We start from the raw sequence: 21,092 nt of genomic DNA, 5'->3' as shown, positions 1-21,092 counted from the left end.
ATCTCCCAAGATTATTGATGAAGATTAGCTTGTGCTACAGTTCATAGAAGGCAACAGCAGATGCCCATCCTCTTTTCTAATCTTGCACTTGCTTTCAAGAGCTAGTATCTGTATTGCCTTGTGTATTCATAATTTAACCTTACTACATTAAAAGGGAAGGAAACATTCCATATGCCCACACAGAAAATGTGGAAAATGAACCTTCATGTACATGAAGTCTTCTCTTTCCAGCAGTAAAATAGACTGTTTCACACATAAGCCTAAATCAAATTGGAGAGGTGCTAAAACAGCCAACTGAGGGTAGAAAGGTGGGTAAATGTGCATCCTGTGATGGGAAAGGGATGGTACTGAAGGTGAAGGCAAGGTGAGCAATACACACATCTCCCATTTCCACAGCAAATGGTAGGTAACACTTAGGTGACATGCAGAATGTCATTTCCTTCACACGTTTAAGCAGCTGAGTGACTCCAGTTACAGAACAGCTCAGTAAAGTAAAAAGGCTTAGAAGTATCTGAGTAAAGTGCAGAAAGCAGAGGGACAACAGGTGGTAAAAAGAGTCAGAGAAGGACAGAGAGGTGTAGGGAAGGGAAATTACAGCTGCTAGCTTGACATTATTATTAGGATGCAAATGACTCAGAAAAAGGAGAAAAAGGAGTCAGGGAGCAGATTCCCTTAACTTACCCTTTTCTGTCACAGGATTGGAGAGGTTTCATGGTGCAGGCAGATTAGCATAACTCTGATGTGGGACTCTCAGACATGAAGCATGGAAAGAAAACTAAACTATATTTTACATGAAAATTGTTATTTCCTATCCATCTTATGCTATGAAGACCATTTCACTCATCACTGATTTCTGACAAGATACAGCTATTTTTTTTTTATTTTTTTTTTTAATATCTTCAAAATACTGGGCAATTCACTGCCTCATGCCAAAGCAGGAGGAGAGGAAAGAATTCATCCTTGTCAGCAAGAGGAAGGAGGTACCTGCAGGGCACTGGAGCTGGAGGGCACTTTTGTGCCTTGCAGCCTCAGCTTTACAGGGACTCACAGATGGAACCATCTCCTTTGGGACAGACACAGCATTTTTGGGGTGGGTGTCTCCCATGCCTTTCCTCACCTGGTTTCTGCACATTCTGCCATGGTGCAATCAGCAGTGATTACATGGGGAGTCTAGGTATGTCCTCATTAATACTTAGTGTGAAACAAGAAAGTGCTATTGAGGCAAATCTCTGGTTTCATAGAATTACAGAATCATAATTGGCTTGGGTTGAAAGGGACCCTACAGTCCTGCTGGATTCCAACACCCCATTTCTCACCCCCTGCTATGTGCAGGGACACTATCCCAGGTTGCCCCAAGCCCCACACAACATGGCCTTGGACACTTCCAGGGATCCAGGTGCAGCCACAGCTTCTCTGAGCATCTTGTGCCAGGGCCTCACTACCCTTACAGGGAAGAATTTCTTTCTAATATATATTCTAAATCTCTCCTCTTTTAGTTTAAAAACTTGCTCCTCTTTTCATATGACTATCTGCCTATGTGAAGTCACTCTCCCTCTTTTTTATAAGACTCCTTCATCTACTGAAGGCCACAAGGAGGCCTACCTGAAACCTTCTCCAGCAGTAGCTCTCCTCAGGCTGCTCCACAGGGTGTGAAGTGGAAACGGCAGGGCCACTGACACGTGTATTGTTCTTTTATTAGTCACACACCCCCAAGCACCTTTGTGGTTCCCTTTCTGGGCAGAGTGAAGATGAGGCCCTGTGCACTGACCAGTGGCTGTTTCTGTCAGCTTTTCTTCCAGCAAACATTCCCAGATGTTGTTTGGCCCATCCCACCTGTTCTTTGTTGTGTCCCAGTGAAACACATGAAAGTGGCCGACCCAGCCGGCAGGATTTTAACCCCTCTGCTGTGATTTGCTCCTAACAGGTAGGCCAGGCAGTTTCAGCAGGTTTAAAGCACCAGGTTTCAGTGAGATGGGCCAGGCAGTTTCAGCAGGTTTAAAGCACCAGGTTTCAGTGAGATGGGCCAGGCAGTTTCAGCAGGTTTAAAGCACCAGGTTTCAGTGAGATGGGCCAGGCAGTTTCAGCAGGTTTAAAGCACCAGGTTTCAGTGAGATGTCGTTGCTGGTCTGCAGTGGAGCAGGGCCCAGAGCAGGGTCCCCTCGATGGCTCCAGGCTGCCATCCCCTGGCACTGGGTGCCTGGAGCAGGGACCCTGCTCAGCTGCTGCCCCGGGAGCTCCCTGGGACTGACAGGAGACTGATGGGGCCTGAAGCTGAGAATAAAGCTGATGGAGCCTTGCCCTGATATCAACAACCTAAATGGTGAGGCAAAAGGCATGGCCACAGCCAAGCTGATGTCTTTGTGCCCTACACCACAGCTGTCTATTCTTTCTTCACATCACCAACGCCTGGGACAGATGTAAGTGTGGGACAGTGGGCCACTGCCTCATTGCACCCATGGGCTGTTGAGGGTCTCTTCACCTGTGGGGGAACAGACAGGCAGTTTCCTTCAAATCCCTGCTGGTGTTTACCCCTCCTCTCGACTTGCACAGAGCTGCTGGGGTGCTCACCTTCCTGCTCACTCCCCAACATTGCCTTGGGCTTCCATCCTGAAGCTGATCTCTCTAATGGGACTTGTCTGTATAATTTGTACCTCTCTGGAGGTATATGTCCCAAGATTTTAGGTCCACCTGTGGAGTTCAAACCTGTATGGCTATCTCTTGAGATGGGGAAAGCATTTTATACACATTTCCAATAAATGGTGCATCTTACAGAAGCTTGCCCTTTTCCCCATATACAAGGTTATCTTAGGAAACCTCTCTTCCTAAGTGCCTGGGTGTAATTGGTCTCCTTGACCTTATTTCTTATTTTCTCTTCTACTATCACTGCTGAGAAATGAGCTGATATTTTCACACAATTACGCAGAACATGTGGAAGAACTCACTCTTGACATGGGATTGTGAGCCCAAAGTCAATCTCTTCACAAGTGACACTGTATTTTGTTTTCCTATCTGTACAGATTTGTGATTTAACAGTACTGATTTACTTGTGTATTAAATATTAATGTTTATTTATAATATTTATTAAATATTATAAATAAAAATGTACTGGTGTATTAAATATTAATGTATTAAATGCTATTTAATAGCACTGTTTCCTAAGTGTCATGGAAGCATTCTAATGTATATTTCCAATGTATCATTCTTTGTCCTTGGTGCTTGAATTGACATAATTTCAATGAAAATATGTTCTTCCTGTCAAACAACACTCTGACTTAACTCTAACAACAGCTTGACAACTACATGCAAGAGCAGAAATGATTTATCTCTTTAACTCTGAGTCTTTAAGTCTTATTTATGTGAGTAAGAAGTTTCTTTGTTCATTGGCAAAATATGATAGAAGGGATAATCATTTGGAAATTAGAAGATAAAAAGCTGTACTACCACAAAGCTACACAAAGATTTTATACAGCAAAACTATGCCCAAAGCCTAATGGTGATACAGATCTCATAAAAAAACAAAAACAAATGAAAACTACTGCTCATGGTGTCAATGCAATTGAATCTACACTTTATTCCCTATGTCCTGAGATAGTTGAAAATATCAAATCTGGAAGACAGCAACAAAGGGTTCACATTTTGTGTAGCCCTCAGGTCACTTCGCTGCCTTGTGACATCCTCACTCTTCCTCTTCTATCTTCTTGCCGTGCATGTCCCGGCTCTTCACTCGGAGTTTGTTGACCTGTGACTCTGCAATGTCAGCCCGCTCCTCGGCTTCCTCCAGCTCGTGCTGGATCTTGCGGAACTTGGAGAGGTTCACATTGGACAGCTCCTCCTGTGTGGGGAAAGGGAGTCAGGGCTCAGGAGCACAGGACAAGGGTTTCACTCCTGCTGCAAGTCAGCCTTATGGGGCTGCAACTCTCCATCCCCGTCCCACCAGTGCTCACACACCAGCCTCACACAGAGCTCCTCATCCTCCCCTTTTCAGGACCCTACTGGGACAAGCTTCACCAGGACTATGTCACACGTGAGGAGCAATTTCACCCCTTTGATTTATCATTTCTGGAGTTACTCTCCAACTTCTTTCTGCCCAATTGTCAGTGTGACTTAGTGGCCTGGGAAGACCCTGAAGCCTTCTGCTGCTGATCACAAGCAGAGATTCAGGAACTTGTCAGTCAGTGGGTGTGGGCCCTGGGTGTGTTTATTCCGGCCTCCTGTGTGAAACAGGCTGCACCACTTCCCTTAATGAACATTCCTAAGACAATTGTGACTTGGGAGTTTCCTTCATAGCCCTCTCCTGGTATTCATCTTCGTTCAATGTGTGTTGTGCCCCAATGGAATGTGGCCTTTGCCCATCCTCCAAGCAATACTTACAGCCTCCTCAGCTTGTCTCTTGTAGGATTTCACTTTCATTTGCAGCTTGTCCACCAGATCCTGCAGCCTCAGGACATTCTTCCTGTCTTCCTCAGACTAGAGTGTTTGGCAAACAGGAAAGAGAGTCAATTCTTGATTCTGCATCACGTGAGGTTAACAATTCCCCTTGGGGATGGGGTGTGTAAAACGTGCCTTAGTGTGAGAAAACCGTGTGAGAGCAGGAGCCCTCCTCCCTTACCTGGTAGGTCAGTTCCTTCACTCTCCGCTCGTACTTGCGCACGCCCTTCACGGCTTCAGCGCTGCGCTTCTGCTCAGCATCAACCTCCCCTTCCAGCTCCCGCACCTGCAAGGACAAACCCATCCCTGCAGCTTCCCTGACAATGTCTCTGCAAGGACACGCTCACTCAGGTACAACCCCAGCCCTACACACCCTGGCCTCCAGCTTCTGAAGTTGTTTCTTCCCTCCCTTCAGTGCCAGCTGCTCGGCCTCTTCCAGACGGTGCTGCAGGTCCTTCACTGTCTGGTCCAGGTTCTTCTTCATCCTCTCCAGGTGGGCACTGGTGTCCTGCTCCTTCTTCAGCTCTTCTGCCATCATGGCCGCCTGATCAGAGCAAAGGGTCAAAGCCATTTTGGGGCTGGACATATCTGGAGGAGACTACATTCATCATTGGCAATGCCAGGAGTGCCCAACTCACATCTGTGATGGCCTTCTTGGCCTTCTCCTCAGCATTGCGGGCTTCCTGGATGGTATCCTCCATTTCACTCTGGATCTGGGAAATGTCTGTTTCCAGCTTCTTCTTGGTGTTAATCAAGCTGGTGTTCTGTGCAACAGGAAAAACAGGATTCCTACTGTCAGGCCAATTTCCCTCATACCAAGGCCCGAAAATGCAGGTAGAGTTTAGGAAAGTCTTTAGTGCAAGAGATTTCTGTAGCAAACCAGATCTTGAGGGCTGGCTGGAGGGGACATATTGCAGCACACTTCTTCAAATGTTTACACAGCAATCACTTACAAGATGAATAACAATTTAATTCTTTGTCATCATTTGTGAATGGGAATAATTTCCAGCAGAGCCTGACCTGGGTGTGGAGGAGCTGAGCACGTTCAGTGGCATCCAGAAGCTCCTGCTCAGCCAGCTTCCTCGAGCGCTCCGTCTGCTCCAGGGCTGCCCGGAGCTCCTCAACTTCAGCCTGCAGCAGGTTTGCTCTGCGCTCCACCATGGCCACCTGCTCCTTCAGGTCATCCTGTGTCCTGAGAGCATCATCCAGGTGCAGCTGAGTGTCCTGAAAGAGAGACCACAGAAATTACCAGGCATCAGTTCTGTGGCAAAAATCTCAGAGAACTAATTTCTCTTTCTGTAGCTTTCCTGAACAAACCTTCAGCACTGCCTGCGTGTTTCTCAGGTTCTTCTGTGCCTCTGCAGCCTGGCGGTTTGCATGGCTCAGCTGAATCTCCATCTCATTCAGGTCTCCCTCCATCTTCTTCTTCAGCCTCAGGGCTTCATTCCTGCTCCTGATCTCAGCATCTAGAGTGCTCTGCATGGAGTCCACAATTCTGAGGTGGTTCCTCTTCAGCTGGTCAATCTCTTCATCTTTCTCTGCTATCTTCCTGTCAATCTCAGACTTCACTTGGTTGAGCTCAAGTTGCAGGCGCAGGATCTTCCCCTCCTCATGTTCCAGGGAGGCCTGCACAATTCAGCATGAAGAGTGTCTTACTTTGTAAGTAATCTTTTTTACACTTCCACGTGAAAGGTAGGATTGCTTCCCTGCTGTCTCTCCAAACAACTACATCCATAATTGATTAGGCTTGTATGTACCTCAGCTTCCTCCAGGGAGGCTTGCAGTTCAGATTTCTCCTGCTCAATCTGCTTCTTCACTTTCTCCAGCTCATGAATCGCCTTCCCTCCCTCCGCAATCTGCTCGGTGAGGTCGGAAATCTCCTCTGTGGGAACAAAGATCAATGGCATGGTCAGGCACAGAGCAGAATGGGAAGGATCCTGTCCCACCAAGGTGACAGGCACCTCTGCAGATCTGCAGGCACAGACTCATGAACAATGGTGGTCATGGCTGATGGTGAGAAAGGCCAGTGAGGGGGGCAGAGGGCCAGGGACTTACGCTGTAAGTTCTTGTTCTCCCGCTTCATTGTTTCCAGGTGGTCCAAGGACTCCTCATAGGCATTCTTCATCTTGAACAGCTCCGTGCTCAGAGAGCGCGACTCCTTCTGCGAGGCCTCCAGCTCAGCCTGTGTTTCCTCATACTTCTGCTTCCATTCTGCCAGGATCTGAAGAGAAACGGGGTGTGAGTCGGGCTGTGGCCATCACAGGGGCATGCTCTGGCCAGGAGTGCTGGTGCTGGAGGCCAAAAGACCTTGTCAAAGTTCTTCTGCTTCTTATCCAGAGCAGCACAGGCAGCATTGGATCTCTCCACATCAATCATCAGGTCCTCCACTTCATTCTGCAGCCTCTGCTTTGTCTTTTCCAGGGAGGCACATTTGGCATTGACAGCCTCAACATGTTCCTCTGCATCCTGCAGACGTTGGGCCAGCTTCTTCCTGGGAGGTGAGAAGCACAGTGCCTCGTTAGAGCTTGGAAAGGAGTCAGTTCTACAACCTCATAAGAGGGCAGTTTGTCACATTGAGGGTTTTGAGCCAAGCACTTTTCACACATACAAAAGGATCTATTCTTTGCTGTATCCAGTCACCTGTGGAGGATTATGCTTGTCTTAGCACTTCTAAAGCCTGTTTTCTCTTTAAATTTACACTTTTTTCTCCCTCTCTCTGTCCCCGTTTTTAACAAAGACAGTATATTGTTGCCTTTGTCTCACTCTTGTCTGAACCCACTCTCAGAGATGCCAATTTCCCTTGACCAGTTTCCATCTTCTCCCATCATTTTTCATCCTGCATCCCACATACTTGGCCTCCTCGAGCTCCTCCGTGCGCTGAATGGCGTCTGTCTCGTATTTGGTTCTCCACTGAGCCACCTCGCTGTTGGCTTTGGACATGGCTCTCTGCAGCTCCCCCTTGGCCTCCTGCTCCTCCTCATATTGTTCCCGGAGCAAGTCACAGTCGTGGCGAGCGGACTGCAGGGCGTGGGCCAGGGCATTCTTGGCCTGTGGGGACATTGGTTTTGGTAACCTGAATACTTATCTTGAAATGTCTCTTGACTGTGAACTTGACAGTTAAAACGGAATGAAAGTCTAATTGGGCAAATGCAGAGCTTGGAGCTGAGGAGACCCTCATGGACACATTCTGGAGCATCACAATGCATTAGTGACAGCTCCTCTGGGGACTATAATCTGCTGTTTGTGTAAATTTGTGGTTGAATGGTGTCTTAGAGAGGGTTATCAGAATCTCCTGGAAGAATCTCCTGTGGATGACTTCTCCCAGCACATTAAGCATCCTGCTTCCTTCCTCTCTAGTTGAAGAGTGGGGGATTGTGCATTAGAGCTGTTCCCTCCAACCCTACTTTTGTTTGGGGATAGAACTCTGAAGCAGTCAAATGTCAGACTGGATTTTCCAGATACTTTTGGGGGTGATAGAAGCTGTGGACATTAGGGCACTTCCAGACCTTGATTTCTTCCTCTAGATGTCTCTTGAGTTCCTCAATCTGTTGGGTAAATCCTTGCTTGCCCCTAGACAGCTGAGAAATCAGAGCATCTTTCTCCTCCACCTGGCGGGAATATTCACCTGGCAAGGGAAAGGGAAAAAAGGATGCATTCTGTTCCTCTTATGACACCTTCTGCCGGTAAAGCCACATAACCAGGAATGGCCTGGAGAGCTTATACCAGCTGCCACCTTGCACCCTCTTTCTTGCTCAGGGCATGCAGGTCCTGACATTGAACTTAGGGGATGAGGATATCTCACCTGACTCTGTCTGCAGACGAGCTCTTTGCGTATTGAGGTCGTTGATCATGCGCTGATTCTGCTCATCTTTTGTTTTAAGCTCACTCAGCTGATCTTCCAGTGTGCGGCACATCTTCTCCAGGTTGGCCTAGAGAGGAAATACAGGAAGGGAAAAGACATGATGGTCTGCACTCTGCCTTATTGTCACAGTGGGGATTTTGTTTCTGGGAATGTGTCTGGAAGAGGCAGCTTTTGTGCCCCACTTTGTCCCTGTGAGCATTTTCTCCTGCAGTTCCATACCTTGGCTTTGGAGACAGACTCCATGTTGCTGGCCAAGTCATCAATCTCCATCTTCAGCTCACTCTTCTCCTTCTCCAGCTTCTGCTTCACACGTTGCAGGTTGTCAATCTGCTCCCCCAGCTCAGCGGTGCTGTCCGCGTGCTTCTTGCGCAGGGCGGCAGCCGTGGCTTCGTGCTGCAGCGTGGCCTCTTCCAGGTCCCGCCGCATCTTCTGGAACTCTGCCTCACGCTTCTTGTTCATCTCCACCTGAGCTGCTGTGGCCCCTCCTGCTTCCTCCAGGCGCTCGCTGATCTCCTCCAGCTCCCTGGACAGGTCAGCCCGATGCTTCTCTGCTTTAGCACGAGAGGTTCGCTCTGCCTCAATTTCCTCCTCCAGCTCCTCAATGCGCGCCTGCAGAACAGGAGGGACCCTTCACACCCATGCCCTCCTCCTGCCTGAGCTGAGCCTGAGCAAGGGAGGGGAAGGAACAGAGACTTGCCTGCAGCTCCTTGATTTTCTTCTGAAATTGCATGCCCAGAGCTTGTTCATCCTCAATCTTGCTCTGGATCTGGCTGATTTCAAAGTCTTTCCTTTGGGCCAAGTGAACCGTGTTAGAGCTCAAAGGAAAAAGACATGTGGTCCAGCCCAGTACTCAGGAGCCCCAGAGCCACACTTACTTCTTCAGTTTCTCATCCAGCTGCTGCTTATCATTCTCCAAATCCATGATGCTGTCCTGGGCCAGCTTCAGATCTCCTTCCAGTTTCCTCTTTGCTCTCTCCAGGTCCATGCGCAGTTTCTTCTCTTGCTCCAGGGACCCTTCCAGCTAAACACAACAAGACCTTCAGTGCTCTACCAGCCAGCTCAGGCTCCATACCTGTCCTGTTCCTGCTCTGTGTCTGTGTGCTTACATCATCCACTTGCTGTTCCAGCTTGGTCTTGGCTTTGGTCAGAGTATTGACTTTGTCCTCCTCTACCTGCAGGTCATCCAGGGTCTGCTGATGGGCCTCTTGGAGGGCTTTCTTCTCTTTGGTCAGCTTGGCGATGGTCTCATCCAGGGCTGCCATCTCCTCAGTCAGGTTTTTCACCTTTAAAAAGAAGGGAACAAATATAAATAAAGGAAATAGATATACAAGTTCTGTAATAGCACTCAACCCATTTTCTGGAGTGCAGGGGACATGTTCTACCTCATACCTTGTTTTCTGTGGCATGTTTTTCCTTCTCCACCTTGGCCAGTGTTAGCTCAAGGTCATCAATATCTTTCTTCAGTTCTGAACATTCATCCTCCAGTTTCCTCTTCTTGGCTGTCAGCTCAGCATTAATTTCCTCTTCTTCTTCAGCCCTTTCAGTCGCCTCCTTAATTTTGGCTTCCAGCTGTATTTTGGTTTTGATGAGCTGGTCACACCTTTCCTCAGCATCAGCCAAGCTGTCTGCTTCCTGGTGGGGAGACAGAATTGTATGGGTTCCAATATTCTGAATTTCCTGCTTTTTGCCTCTTTTATCTCAGAGTAGGTGGGTTTATAAGTAGCAGCTCAACCTGACCTTCAACTCCAGGAACAGAATTATCTTGTCTGGTGTCTACTAGTAAACCTATTCATTTGGAATCAATATTTATTCCAAAGTTTTTGTGTCTCCTAAATTTGTCTCCCAGGGCACTTTTCTATGAGAATGTCTCATAGCACAAGCACTAATGCAGAATAGGACATTCTAAATGAATTTCTATTTTCAGCATGAGCAAGGGCTTGGAATATGTTTTTACTCTCATAGAAATTGTATCTACTCACTTTTTCTTCTTAGCTGTCTCAACAAAGCCTTAAAACATTTATAATTTAGAGGCTTTTCAATTTCTGAGCACTTTTTTTGAGAAAGAAATGTATCACTTTTGATACATGCACTTTTGACTGCATGGCAAATATACTTCTGGCCTATCAGCTACCTCTGTGGCTTCTTTCCAGGCCACGTCTAGGATCTTCTGTGGTAAATAGCTGATCATTTCATTGGCTGTTAATAAACTCCCTTGTCCTATTTGAATTTGAATGGGAAGTATCCATGTTTCTGTAAATAATCAAGGTTTTCTTGTGTAGCTGTAAGTAGGAAAAACAGGTCTTTCTCAGGTTTGCCTTTACTGTGTTAGACAACAGCACTGCTTTGAGAGTTGAGATATTTCCCTTCCAGCTTCAAGTTCTCAGCTGTTCAATACACAGTGGCTGGTGCTACATGGCTCTTTCCTCAGACAACTACAATGGTGAGTGCCACGTGGGTCTGCCAGGAATCTCACTATGCCCTTGCCAGTGCCTGTTGACTCAACATTAGAGTGCCTCACAGTGTGTGATTTAGACTGTTTTCTACCACTTGCTAATTCCTGTGAGTGTCTGTGCAGGACAAGACACATTCTGACTCTTTTTCCAGGGAAAAATGAACAGTGATACTCACTGCCTGCACTTGGAGCTGCAGGTCATTTTTCTCCTGCACCAAGGCCACCATTTTCTCCTCCAACTCCTTCCGCTTTGCCTCAGACTTTGCAAGCTCTTCCTTGGTTTTCTCAAACTCTTCCTTCATGTTGGCCATTTCCTTCTCAGACTCTGCACTCTTCAGCAAGGGCTTGATCTTGAAGAACAGCTTCATCCATGGCCAGTGTTTGACATTCATGAATGAACGAACGTTGTACTGGATGCAGAAGATGGACTCCCTGAAATGAATTTCAAGCAGTTATTACATGGCTTTGGTGTGATTCATTTAAACTTCATCAGTAAAGTACCATGAATATCAACTAAATATGAGAAATATCTACCTCCTCTCCACCATTTTCTTATACTCCACTCTCATCAGGAAGCCCCTGCACCTGGCTTGTGTGCGAGTGATGATTTCTGCCAACTTGTCATCTCTCATCTCCTCCAGGAGTCCCAGCAAGCCAGCTTTGAAGAACACCTTGAGAAAGGAAATGTTGCACCATGTCATTGTGATGTAGGACAGAACAGAAGCACAGAGTCATTCAGATTGCTGAAATACTGTAATGGCCATGATCAGTATCACCTTGGGCCCTCTCCCAAATCCTCTGTCTAAGGGCTTAGAACTTCCCATAATCTCAGCCCTAAGCATTCAGTCTTCGTCTTAACTATGTGCCATAAATACTGGTTTCCAGTTCAGCCACAGCCTCAACCACTCCTGTGCCTGGTTATGGACACCAGTGAGCTCTACCATGACCTATTAACTTAATTCCTGGGCTGATGTTAGACCAGTCTCACTGCTATGGGTATGTCCATGAATTAATGACTAGGGCCTTGCCTTTTTAGCCTACCTACATCTGACCCTGACAAATCTTGAAAACGAAGGTTTTATGGCTTCAACCATTGTTATTGTAACAAACTTTACTGACTGATGGTGTGGACTCCTGGTTGAATCTGCTTACCATCCTCACTTGCCTTGACTGAGTGTCACTGATAGCAGCCCCTAGTCTGGCAGCTCTGTTATGTTATTGTGCTGTGCCTGAGCCCCTGACAGAGCCCACTCTTACTGCTTTTGACAAACTTTTAACACAGGTCTTGCTTTTACCTTGGTGTGACCAAATTTGTACTGGGTATGGTCAACATCAATGGACCCAAGGAGCTTCTCTGAAGCCTTCTTGTTGTCCATGAACTGTCCCTCTGGGATAGCACTGGCATTAAGTACTCTGTATCTGCAAAAGGAAACAAAACATGAAGAAATCACAATTGTTGAAACCACTACCAGAACTTTTCAGACTGTAGCATTGAACCAGTCTCATGCCTGGAGACAGTTCATCCTCTCAGGACAGAATATGGGAAATGTTTTTAATAGTAATTCTAAGTACAAAACAATCCTGATCTCAGCACTGCCACATCATCATAAACTGATGGTGAAACATCTATATTAATCAGTACTAATTTAAAATAAAAAGTTCAAAGTATATTATAATGATCAGGCTCTTCACCTTGGTCTGAATGGTCAGAGATGCAGAGCTCTCACCTCTGTTTGAAGTCAGCATAGAGGACTCTGCTGGGGAAGCCTTTCCTGCAAATCCTGATCCCTTCCAGCACGCCGTTACAGCGCAGCTGGTGCAGCACCAACTCGTGCTCCATGGCACCTGACAAAGATCACCATTAGTGACTACCCTGCTGTTTGACACTCAGGAGAAGAGCTGCTGCTGCTCAAGCTTTCCTCCCCTTGGTTTGCCTTACCAGGTGTTTTAGTTTCATTTGGGATGATGCACCGTACAAAATGGGGGTGAGTGCTTCTCAAGTTGGCCATCAGCTTGTTCAAATTCTCCTGTGAGATCATGAAATGAAGTTTTCATTATTAAGTGTAAGCATTGGAATCTTAACAGTGTTTCAAGATGCATATCATTCTTCTCTAAAACAACTTGCAGAACTCCCAAAAGGAAAATTGGAAGCTGAAGGCTCCCAAAATCTGATTTTGAAATTCTTTTATAGAATAATAGTTAGTATTACATTTCCTTGACCTCCTCATTTGAATACAGGGTTATCATCTCACAGTGTTCCTTTAAGTTGGTAATTCTTGTGGTATACTGTTGGGAATCTTATATAAATGACATACTCTTGATCAAGCATGACTAGCATCTAATTTGTCAGCTAAGTAAGTTGTATCTAAATGGAGGGGATATGTTTATAGTCCATATAAAATTACCCTTTTAATAGTAATTCAGTATCAAACTTTGAGAAATGGAAAACTGAAAATTTAGCCTTCCCTCTTTTTCCACATAGAAATCAAGTCGCTGCCTTAAAATGCTGTAATCTGGAGGTAATTTCTTTTGATTTTTATGTTTTATCTATTATTTTCTTTAAATTTTACTTTGAGTCAGTACTGAAAATCTGACTGGAGACATAAAAAAATCTAGGAAATATACCTGAATGCAGCAGAGAGGATTTTAAGGAAGTTGGCTGATAAGTTAGTCACTCCCATCTAAGTTGGTGAACTTAATCCTTCAGATATTTTTGTGGAATATTTAAAAAAGAACATGGCATTACAAAAGGAGTATTCTGTAAGTTGCAAGGATGGAAAAGGAAGGATTTTAAAGGATAGAAAGAGTTATATCCAAAATGGAAACTGACCTATCCGATTCAGAATGAAAATGCTTTCCATCTTCAAAGAGATAACAAATACTTTAATTACCCTGAAAAGAGCTGAGACAGTCTGGAAAGAAGAACCCTTCTTCTTGCCTCCCTTCTTGCCACCACCACCACCAGCGTCTGAAAATAAAAACAAAGAAAAAAAAGTTTAATAATATTGACAATGTATATTGGTTACTAAAGAATGCAAAGCCACTTTTTATTTCTAGTCTTTACTGCTTTAATTCTGAGAAAAGTTTGTCCCGCATTAAAAATACAATTTTCATAAAACTGACCTGCATCAGCTCCACCATAAGAAGCAAAAAGTAAAGCCAGGGTCTTCACAGATGATTTCTGGTACAGCCCAATGACAGTTTCATTCAGAGGGTCCTTGTTCTTCTCCAGCCAGCCAGTGATGTTGTAGTCCACTGTGCCAGCGTAGTGCACCAGGGAGAAGTGAGCTTCAGCCTTGCCTTTGCCAGGCTTGGGCTTCTGGAAGTTGTTGGACTTGCCCAGGTGCTGGTCATAGAGCTTGTTCTTGAAAGAGGTGTCAGTTGCCTTGGGGAACATGCACTCCTCTTCCAGGATGGAGAAGATGCCCATGGGCTGGGAGAAATCACAAGTAACAAGGAAAGATTAGAATGGAAATGTTCAGTATTACTATGGATGGGGCGTTCACCTGCCTGGTCTAGAGGAAGGAGTCCTCCCACCATGGTCAGGGATTGGAACAAAATGTTCTTTATGGTCCCTTCCCACCCAAACCCTTCTGTCATTCTATGACACTGACAAGAAGCCTGTGCTATGATCATCGAAGGTTGGTTGTGCTGTTGGCAGCACCTCAGCCTGGATGAAAGCCTAGGTTCACCAGGAATTGTTCCCAATCAAGGGGTTTATTTCTGTTGTCCCTCGCCTCCCTGCAGCCTACCTTCATGGAACTGGTAGGAAGGACTGTCCAGTTCACATGAGAATTAGTGAAGAACTGGGAGAGCAATGGTAAAGAAAAAAATAATGGGGAAAACAAGGGGCTCCATAGTTTATGGAGGTCAGGTGACAGGAGATTTATTTCTCAATTTTTTCTGTAGACTTTGGATTTGAGCCTTTGGAGAAGGAAGAAAAGGAGACCAAATTAGATTTGGTTTTAGAAGTCTGTTGGTGGAAGTCTAGGCTACTTTTCTATGTTTGAAGACCTGATGATTCAGACTGATGACACACATGTGCATTTCTCCATTTCTCTTTCCCAGGCTAAACTAAAATTCAGTGCAAAATATTTTCCTTAACTGATGCTACATGTCTGGCTGTGGATTCTTTCTGAGCTGACTGTCCCTCAGAATATTCACAGAATCCCAACAGCCATTTTATACTTGCATGGAAAAGGTACCTTCTCAATGAGCTCAATGCAGGCAGCCAGGTCCATGCCAAAGTCAATGAACTCCCATTCAATCCCCTCCTTCTTGTACTCCTCCTGCTCCAGCACGAACATGTGGTGGTTGAAGAACTGTTGCAGTTTCTCATTGGTGAAGTTGATGCACAGCTGCTCAAAGCTGTTGAACTGCCCAAAGCAAGGAAAGGTACACAGGTTCTCAAGGTGTGCCAAAACCCACAGGCATTTCCTGCCAGTCTCCTAAGGCTGTTTGAAGTTGAGACACCCATCCCAACTCTACTGTACCAGCATGTGTTTCCTTAGGAGGCCTTCTACTCTAACCGTCACTGTTCTTGAAGGACATTTTAATTATTACTTTGCAAATCAAACCAAAAGTTACAATTCTTTTTCACTGTGCTACTCAACTGCAAGTCTTTGGTAAGCCCATGAGCTCCATGGTGTCAGCTCTCTGACCTCCTAGACAGTAGAAACTTCCTCAGTGTCCCACCCAACAATTTCTCAGGCCTCAGATCAAGAATCTGGACGTTTCTGTGTTCTGACACACAAGTCCTTGCATCATCACTGCATTCACAGCACAGGAAACGCTGTGTGAACTTGCCCAGACCAATACCCTTACAAGAGCATCCACCCCTTTGGCCCATAGCTGCGTGAGCCTTAGTCCTCTGTGTGCTTCTGAGTCCTCATGACCCCTCCTTGCCCATCACTTGATTGTGCTGTCAAATCCTTGCTCCTTACATCAAAGATCTCAAAGCCAGCAATGTCCAGGACACCAATGAAGTACTGCCTGGGCTGCTTCGTGTCCAGCTGTTGGTTGATACGAACAACCATCCACAGGAACATCTTCTCAAACATTGCCTTTGCCAGGGCACCCACTGAATTGTTCACCTAGAGCAGAGGAGACAGGACTGCAGTTACCTCTGAGAGACAAAGAGAAATGCCCACGTTGTCCTTCCAGCTGTGTATTTGCAACTGACAGATGTTACCTGTGTCACGTTTTGACCTTTGGTCACATATTCATTCCCAACCTTGACTCGGGGGTAACACAAGGCCTTGAGAAATTCAGCTGAGTTTAGGCCTGTTAGGTAGGCAGCCTTGTCAGCCACTAGAGGTGTGGAAAGAGAGAGAAAAGCATTCATTTATTGACAATCTCTAGAATCCAGGTGATGTAAACAACTCTGCTCTTCATGTTCTAGGAATGGAAGAACATTTCTCTCATCTCACACAGAAGGCCTGTGAAGGAATGCAAATTCTGGCCCCTACTGATGGTCTTCTTTGAAGGAAAGAACAAGTGTGGCTTGGATAGGAAGAGCTTAAACCTGAAATTTCCCAGAAGAACAACAACAGCCTCTAGCAAGACATAAGGCAAGGCACATTCTCTATCTGTGGGAAGCGGATTTCTGGGTAGCACAGCTTGCAGGAGTTCTTTCACCAAAAGTACAATTGCCCATTAGGGTGTCCTAGTTCTTGAAGGTTTTCAAGAGACAGAGAGAGATATCCTGTGTTGAAACTGAAGTTCCTGCTTTCAAGGCAGCATGTTTTTGGGGAGGCACCATTGGATAGAATAATGGAACTTCCTATGACTAGGAAAGCACCTCTGCAGTTAGAGGGACCGGGGGCAAATTTGGATTCTCAATGTTTTATGTGGAGATGCAGGCAATTGCAGTGTGCCTCTGGAAGCTAACATATGGCCTCTGGAGGCAGAGAAGGGCTTGGCACAAATCAGCCCCTGAATTTGCTGATACCTTCAGTGCCATCAGGCTCTGCCTGCTCCTCTCGTTGCTTCTGCTTGAACTTCAGGTTCCCGTAGTGCATGACAGCCCCTGTCAGCTTGTAGATGGCTGTCTTCTCATCAGCACTGAAACCCAGGATGTCAATGGCACTCTGCAGTCAAAATAAGGAATTCAAAAAAGTGTCCTTAGCAGATCAGAGATGCCACCCTTGAGACATGCCCAGGAGATACCCCGTTGCTGTGTTACTCACATCTGTAGCCATGAGCTCCTCCTGGTCATCAATGCTGGGGACAGTGACCTCCCCTTGACTCACATAGTGGAAATCGTAAGGGTTGGTGGTAATGAGGAGCATGTCTGAAAGCAGGAAGAGGCAAGGCATCGGGTTACTTTTGCCAATCAGATGAGAGAGGGAACAGTTCCTCAGTGATCAGCCCCAAAAAGCCATAATGCTCCTTCCTACCAATTAGCTCTGGCTTCTTGTTGGACATGATCTGATAAAAGATGTGGTAGCTCCTTTCCGCCTTGAGCTGGAAAGTGACTCTGGACTTCTCCAGCAGGTCTGCCCAGGCAGGTAGAAAGAGTTAGGCTCTTGTGGGAATGGACATGGAGATGGGAATTGGGGAAGGGATGGGAGCAGTCCAGGAGAATGTCTTACAAGTTTCAATGTCAGCAGAAGCCAGTTTGCCTGTGGCCCCAAAGTGGATTCTGATGAATTTACCCTGTTAAGCAAAAGCAGCAGCAGATCAGGCTGGATGTGTTCTGCTGACATCTCCTTTGCATGAAGAGCTGCTCAGGCACCATGTGTGTTGCCATGAGGGGCAGAGATTTTATGCAAATCAGGAACTCACAAAGCGTGAGGAGTTGTCGTTCCTCACGGTCTTGGCGTTTCCAAAGGCCTCCAGCAGTGGGTTGGCGCTGATGATTTGATCCTCAAGCGTTCCCTGCTCAGAGATAATTACTGCTAGTTATCCCTTCCAAACATCCTGGCAGGAACAGATGAAAGCATTAATCCCACCATTTGTCCACTAACTCACCTGCATTTTGCCTGATGTCTGCTCCTCCTTCTTCTTGTCCCCACTGGCTGCAATTGTTGCAAAGTACTGGATGACACGCTTTGTGTTCACAGTCTTCCCAGCACCGGATTCTCCGCTGCCCAAGCCAAGAGAGAAGCAGAGGGTGCATGGTCAGGCAGGAGGTCCCCTGGCACCGGGCAGCCCCGCAGGGACCCGCGCAGGGGGTGTACGTACGTGATCAGGATGGACTGGTTCTCCCGATCTGTGAACAAGGCAGAAAAGAAGCGATTATTATTATTATTATTATTATTAGTCATGAATATCATTGATAAAATTGTTCCTGTGACTTTTAGAAGGTGTGCTAGCAATAGGCATCTATTTCCATTAATAATACTGCCTATCTTCATCCCTATTTCCTTTTCAATATTTAATGTTCCTAGATTCAGCTGGGAGGCTGATGTCTTGACCCTGAGATGTTGAAACATGCACTTCTTTTTCTGGGTATTCCATTCCTGTCACACTGTTCATTTTGTTTCTGAAAATTATTCCAGCTAAGTATCAATTTTGTAGAGTTATTAAACTGATTAAATGATTATTAAGCTGATTAAATGGCCTATAAGTAAGTTGAATTGAACTGGAGCATGTGCTTCTCATAATCTTTATCACATCGTAACAGCCACTCCTTCTTAGTCAGTAGGCCTCCTAAATAGTTTTTATGTTTTTGGTCAATTGATTATTGCCTAAAGAAAATTAGAATAACATCATAAATATGTAGTGACCTTTACCAGAGTAGTCTGCCATGCTCTAGAATATTCAAATATTGGTACTTCCAAAACTAGATTTGATATTTCTTTCTGCTATACCTTGACCTGAGTTTTCTTTCCACAATTTTGCCTGATTGCTTTTTTAACCTATGCTCCCATTGTGATTCCACTGACAAAATCCTTGCACTATAAAAACTGAAAAATCTCTATGAAATCTGAAGATTATAAAGCATTAGGGAACTAACTCTTAGTGGAGGACTCTAGGATTGTACTTAAAGAGTTTCTGCATGTCTTAAGAAGGTGTCAGCAAGGGTAAATATATAACAACTTACATGAGTACTACCCTGATAAGACACACTACTCAAACATCAATTTAATATTGTTTGTTTTCATTGTATTCTCTTACAATTAATGTTCTTAATGCTCTGAGTGCTACAGAATTAAATACAGTAATTGGGGACAAAAGAGGGAAGAAGATTTCTTTTAACAAATTAAAATACTTGTTATTATACTGTTATCTATATTTCTGACCAATCTGCTCTTTACTAAAATTCTGAGTATTTAGACAATGTTAGAAAAGTTGTCACTACCCTTCTTTGGTATTTCTTTCCTTTATATTAATGAATGGAAAAGTAGAATTTTTTTCTGAGATGGATGAAGGAAGTTATCAATTTTCCCATCAGGTTTCACTGCAATTTCTGACTGAGACTGCTTCCAGAGTTTTTGAAAACCTACAATATGAAGCATTGGCTCCAACATTGAATGTACTTTCCTTTTACACACAGTGTTATTTACAGAAATTCATCCTAGTGATTTTCAGTTCTGCATAGAAAATCATTCAAAGAACAATCCTTTCATGTGAGAAAAAGCAGAACTTTAAAGTATATTCTAATTTCTTTAATGGAAAATCTGACAGTATATTCAGTGTTAAATCATATCATCCCAAATACACTGGACATGAAATTTTGACACTGATTTCTATAAACTTCATCTAAATGATGATGTTCAGTAAAAAATCTATTTACAGTGATGACAGAACATCCATCTTTACAGCAACATTAAACTGAACTATTGTGCAGTAAAAAGAATTTTATTCTCTTTTCTGAATATTCACAGCCAAGTGATTTAGAGAAAACCAAGTAACTCACCAGTCAGCATGAACTGATAGGCGTTGTCAGAGATGGAGAAGATGTGTGGAGGGGCCTCCTGGCGCTTCTTGCCTCGGTAGGCCAACACCACCTCGGGGTTGTACACGGGCAGCCACTTGTAGGGGTTGACAGTGACGCAGAAGAGACCCGAGTAGGTCTGTGAGGAAGGGACACAGCACGTTGGCTTCCCCTGAGCCTGGCCCAGCACTTGCTGAGGCTGCCCAAAGGAAGCTGCTGCTGCCACTTACGTAGATCATCCAGGCTGCGTAACGCTCTTTGAGGTTGTACAGCACGGCGGGTTCGTGGAGGTGGGTCATCATGGCCATGTCCTCGATCTTGTCATACTTGGGAGGGTTCATGGAGAAGATTTGATCTTCCTTCACTGTCAGGGTCTGCCACAGAATAGAGAGATGCATGTATGTCAGCTAAGAACCCAGAGTGGGAATTAAATTTTATTTGTAAATTTTGCATTTATTCACCTCTCCACCTTCAGTCTTGACAGTGACCTTCCCTGCATCCTTACTCTCGATTTTCCCTTTCACATAGGACTCCTTTGGATGTACCACAAAGACAGAGGTCTTGGCATCAAAAGGTTTGTTCTGGGCCTCAATTCTCTCCTTCTCTGACTTTCGAAGGTAAGGAGCCGCCTCGCCAAAGGCGGCCATGTCAGCGTCTGGAGTTGACATCGTTGCACTTCTTCAGGCGCCACAGTCAGCAGGGTCCTCTGCAGGCTATAAGATACGTTGTATCAGTGAATTAACATCTTTATGTGAAAGAAAGGAGATCTCTTACACTTCTATCTTTTCAGATATTAAAGTAGGTATAAACAAGTCAAAAGTTGAATTTAAACTTCCCAGTCTTGGCTGAAAATACTTATATAGCTCTCTAAAATTAATCCTTACATATCCAGCTAAGAGACTATGTAGAACAACAGTTAAGTGTACAGTATGTGGTGACGTTTAGCAGTATTATTTCAACTTTGTGAACTCTAGCAAATTTGGCTGTTCCCATAACAGAGTCTCTGATTTTTTATTTTTTTATTTAATGCTACTGAAAGTCTCTGAAGTAATTATTTTTCTGATAGCAAACAGTGGCTTTCTAAAAATTACTTGCTATGGATAATTCATCTTGTATTATGACAATTACAAATGTTACTATTGCCTGTTCTCCCTTCCACAAATCTTAAACCCTTGGATTTCATCCTGTTCCTTAAAAATTGTTAAATTTTATTATTGATTTTGGTGGCAGAAGTCACTGCTGCTTGAAAACATAACAACTCATTTTGTGTTGCACAGATATCCAGATCTTATATATAAGTTGAAGGAAAACATGCTGCCTTCAAAGTTGCAATAAAGTTACTGCTCATAGGGTCAGTCCATGACAGAAGTGGATATCCAAGTCTTATAGGAAGTTAAATGGAATAAAAAGGTATACGTTTTGCCCAGCAGTTCACAGGAGCCAAACACTTACCTTGAAATTTTCTGTCA

General features: G+C 44.8%; 1 protein-coding gene across 1 annotated transcript; it reads right to left on the bottom strand.

Annotated features, from left to right (window-relative positions):
• Positions 1-3,545: 3,545 nt before the first annotated feature.
• On the bottom strand, positions 3,546-21,092 carry LOC111944626 (myosin heavy chain, skeletal muscle, adult). Its single transcript, XM_086857377.1, has 39 exons — positions 21,076-21,092; positions 20,085-20,336; positions 19,854-19,997; positions 19,606-19,762; positions 17,928-17,955; positions 17,715-17,829; positions 17,529-17,621; positions 17,336-17,399; positions 17,141-17,239; positions 16,931-17,034; positions 16,693-16,831; positions 15,934-16,052; positions 15,686-15,835; positions 14,948-15,118; positions 13,866-14,175; positions 13,634-13,710; positions 12,682-12,769; positions 12,470-12,587; positions 12,038-12,161; positions 11,277-11,413; positions 10,919-11,174; positions 9,680-9,922; positions 9,397-9,573; positions 9,166-9,311; positions 8,988-9,078; positions 8,510-8,899; positions 8,231-8,357; positions 7,935-8,053; positions 7,280-7,476; positions 6,736-6,919; positions 6,484-6,649; positions 6,186-6,310; positions 5,746-6,054; positions 5,449-5,652; positions 5,067-5,192; positions 4,802-4,972; positions 4,610-4,714; positions 4,372-4,467; positions 3,546-3,832 (listed from the first exon to the last, which is right to left on the bottom strand). The coding sequence occupies exons 2-39, from the start codon at positions 20,289-20,291 to the stop codon at positions 3,677-3,679; spliced, it is 5,832 nt and encodes a 1,943-aa protein (XP_086713503.1). The 5' UTR covers positions 20,292-20,336; positions 21,076-21,092; the 3' UTR covers positions 3,546-3,676.

This window comes from Cyanistes caeruleus, chromosome 19 (genome assembly GCF_971803275.1).
Source record: "Cyanistes caeruleus chromosome 19, bCyaCae1.hap1.1, whole genome shotgun sequence".
In the NCBI taxonomy this organism is placed as follows: Eukaryota; Metazoa; Chordata; class Aves; order Passeriformes; family Paridae; genus Cyanistes; species Cyanistes caeruleus.
This window is presented reverse-complemented; position numbering and strand designations above follow the sequence as displayed.

Excerpts from the sequence above, each read along its gene's own strand:
- LOC111944626 (XM_086857377.1), bottom strand. The coding sequence starts at position 20,291 with ATGTCAACTCCAGACGCTGACATGGCCGCCTTTGGCGAGGCGGCTCCT. Across the intron at positions 16,053-16,692 it reads AGAGCCTGATGGCACTGAAG|TGGCTGACAAGGCTGCCTAC; the intron begins GTATCAGCAAAT and ends CCACACCTCTAG. Across the intron at positions 8,054-8,230 it reads TCGTCTGCAGACAGAGTCAG|GTGAATATTCCCGCCAGGTG; the intron begins GTGAGATATCCT and ends TTCCCTTGCCAG.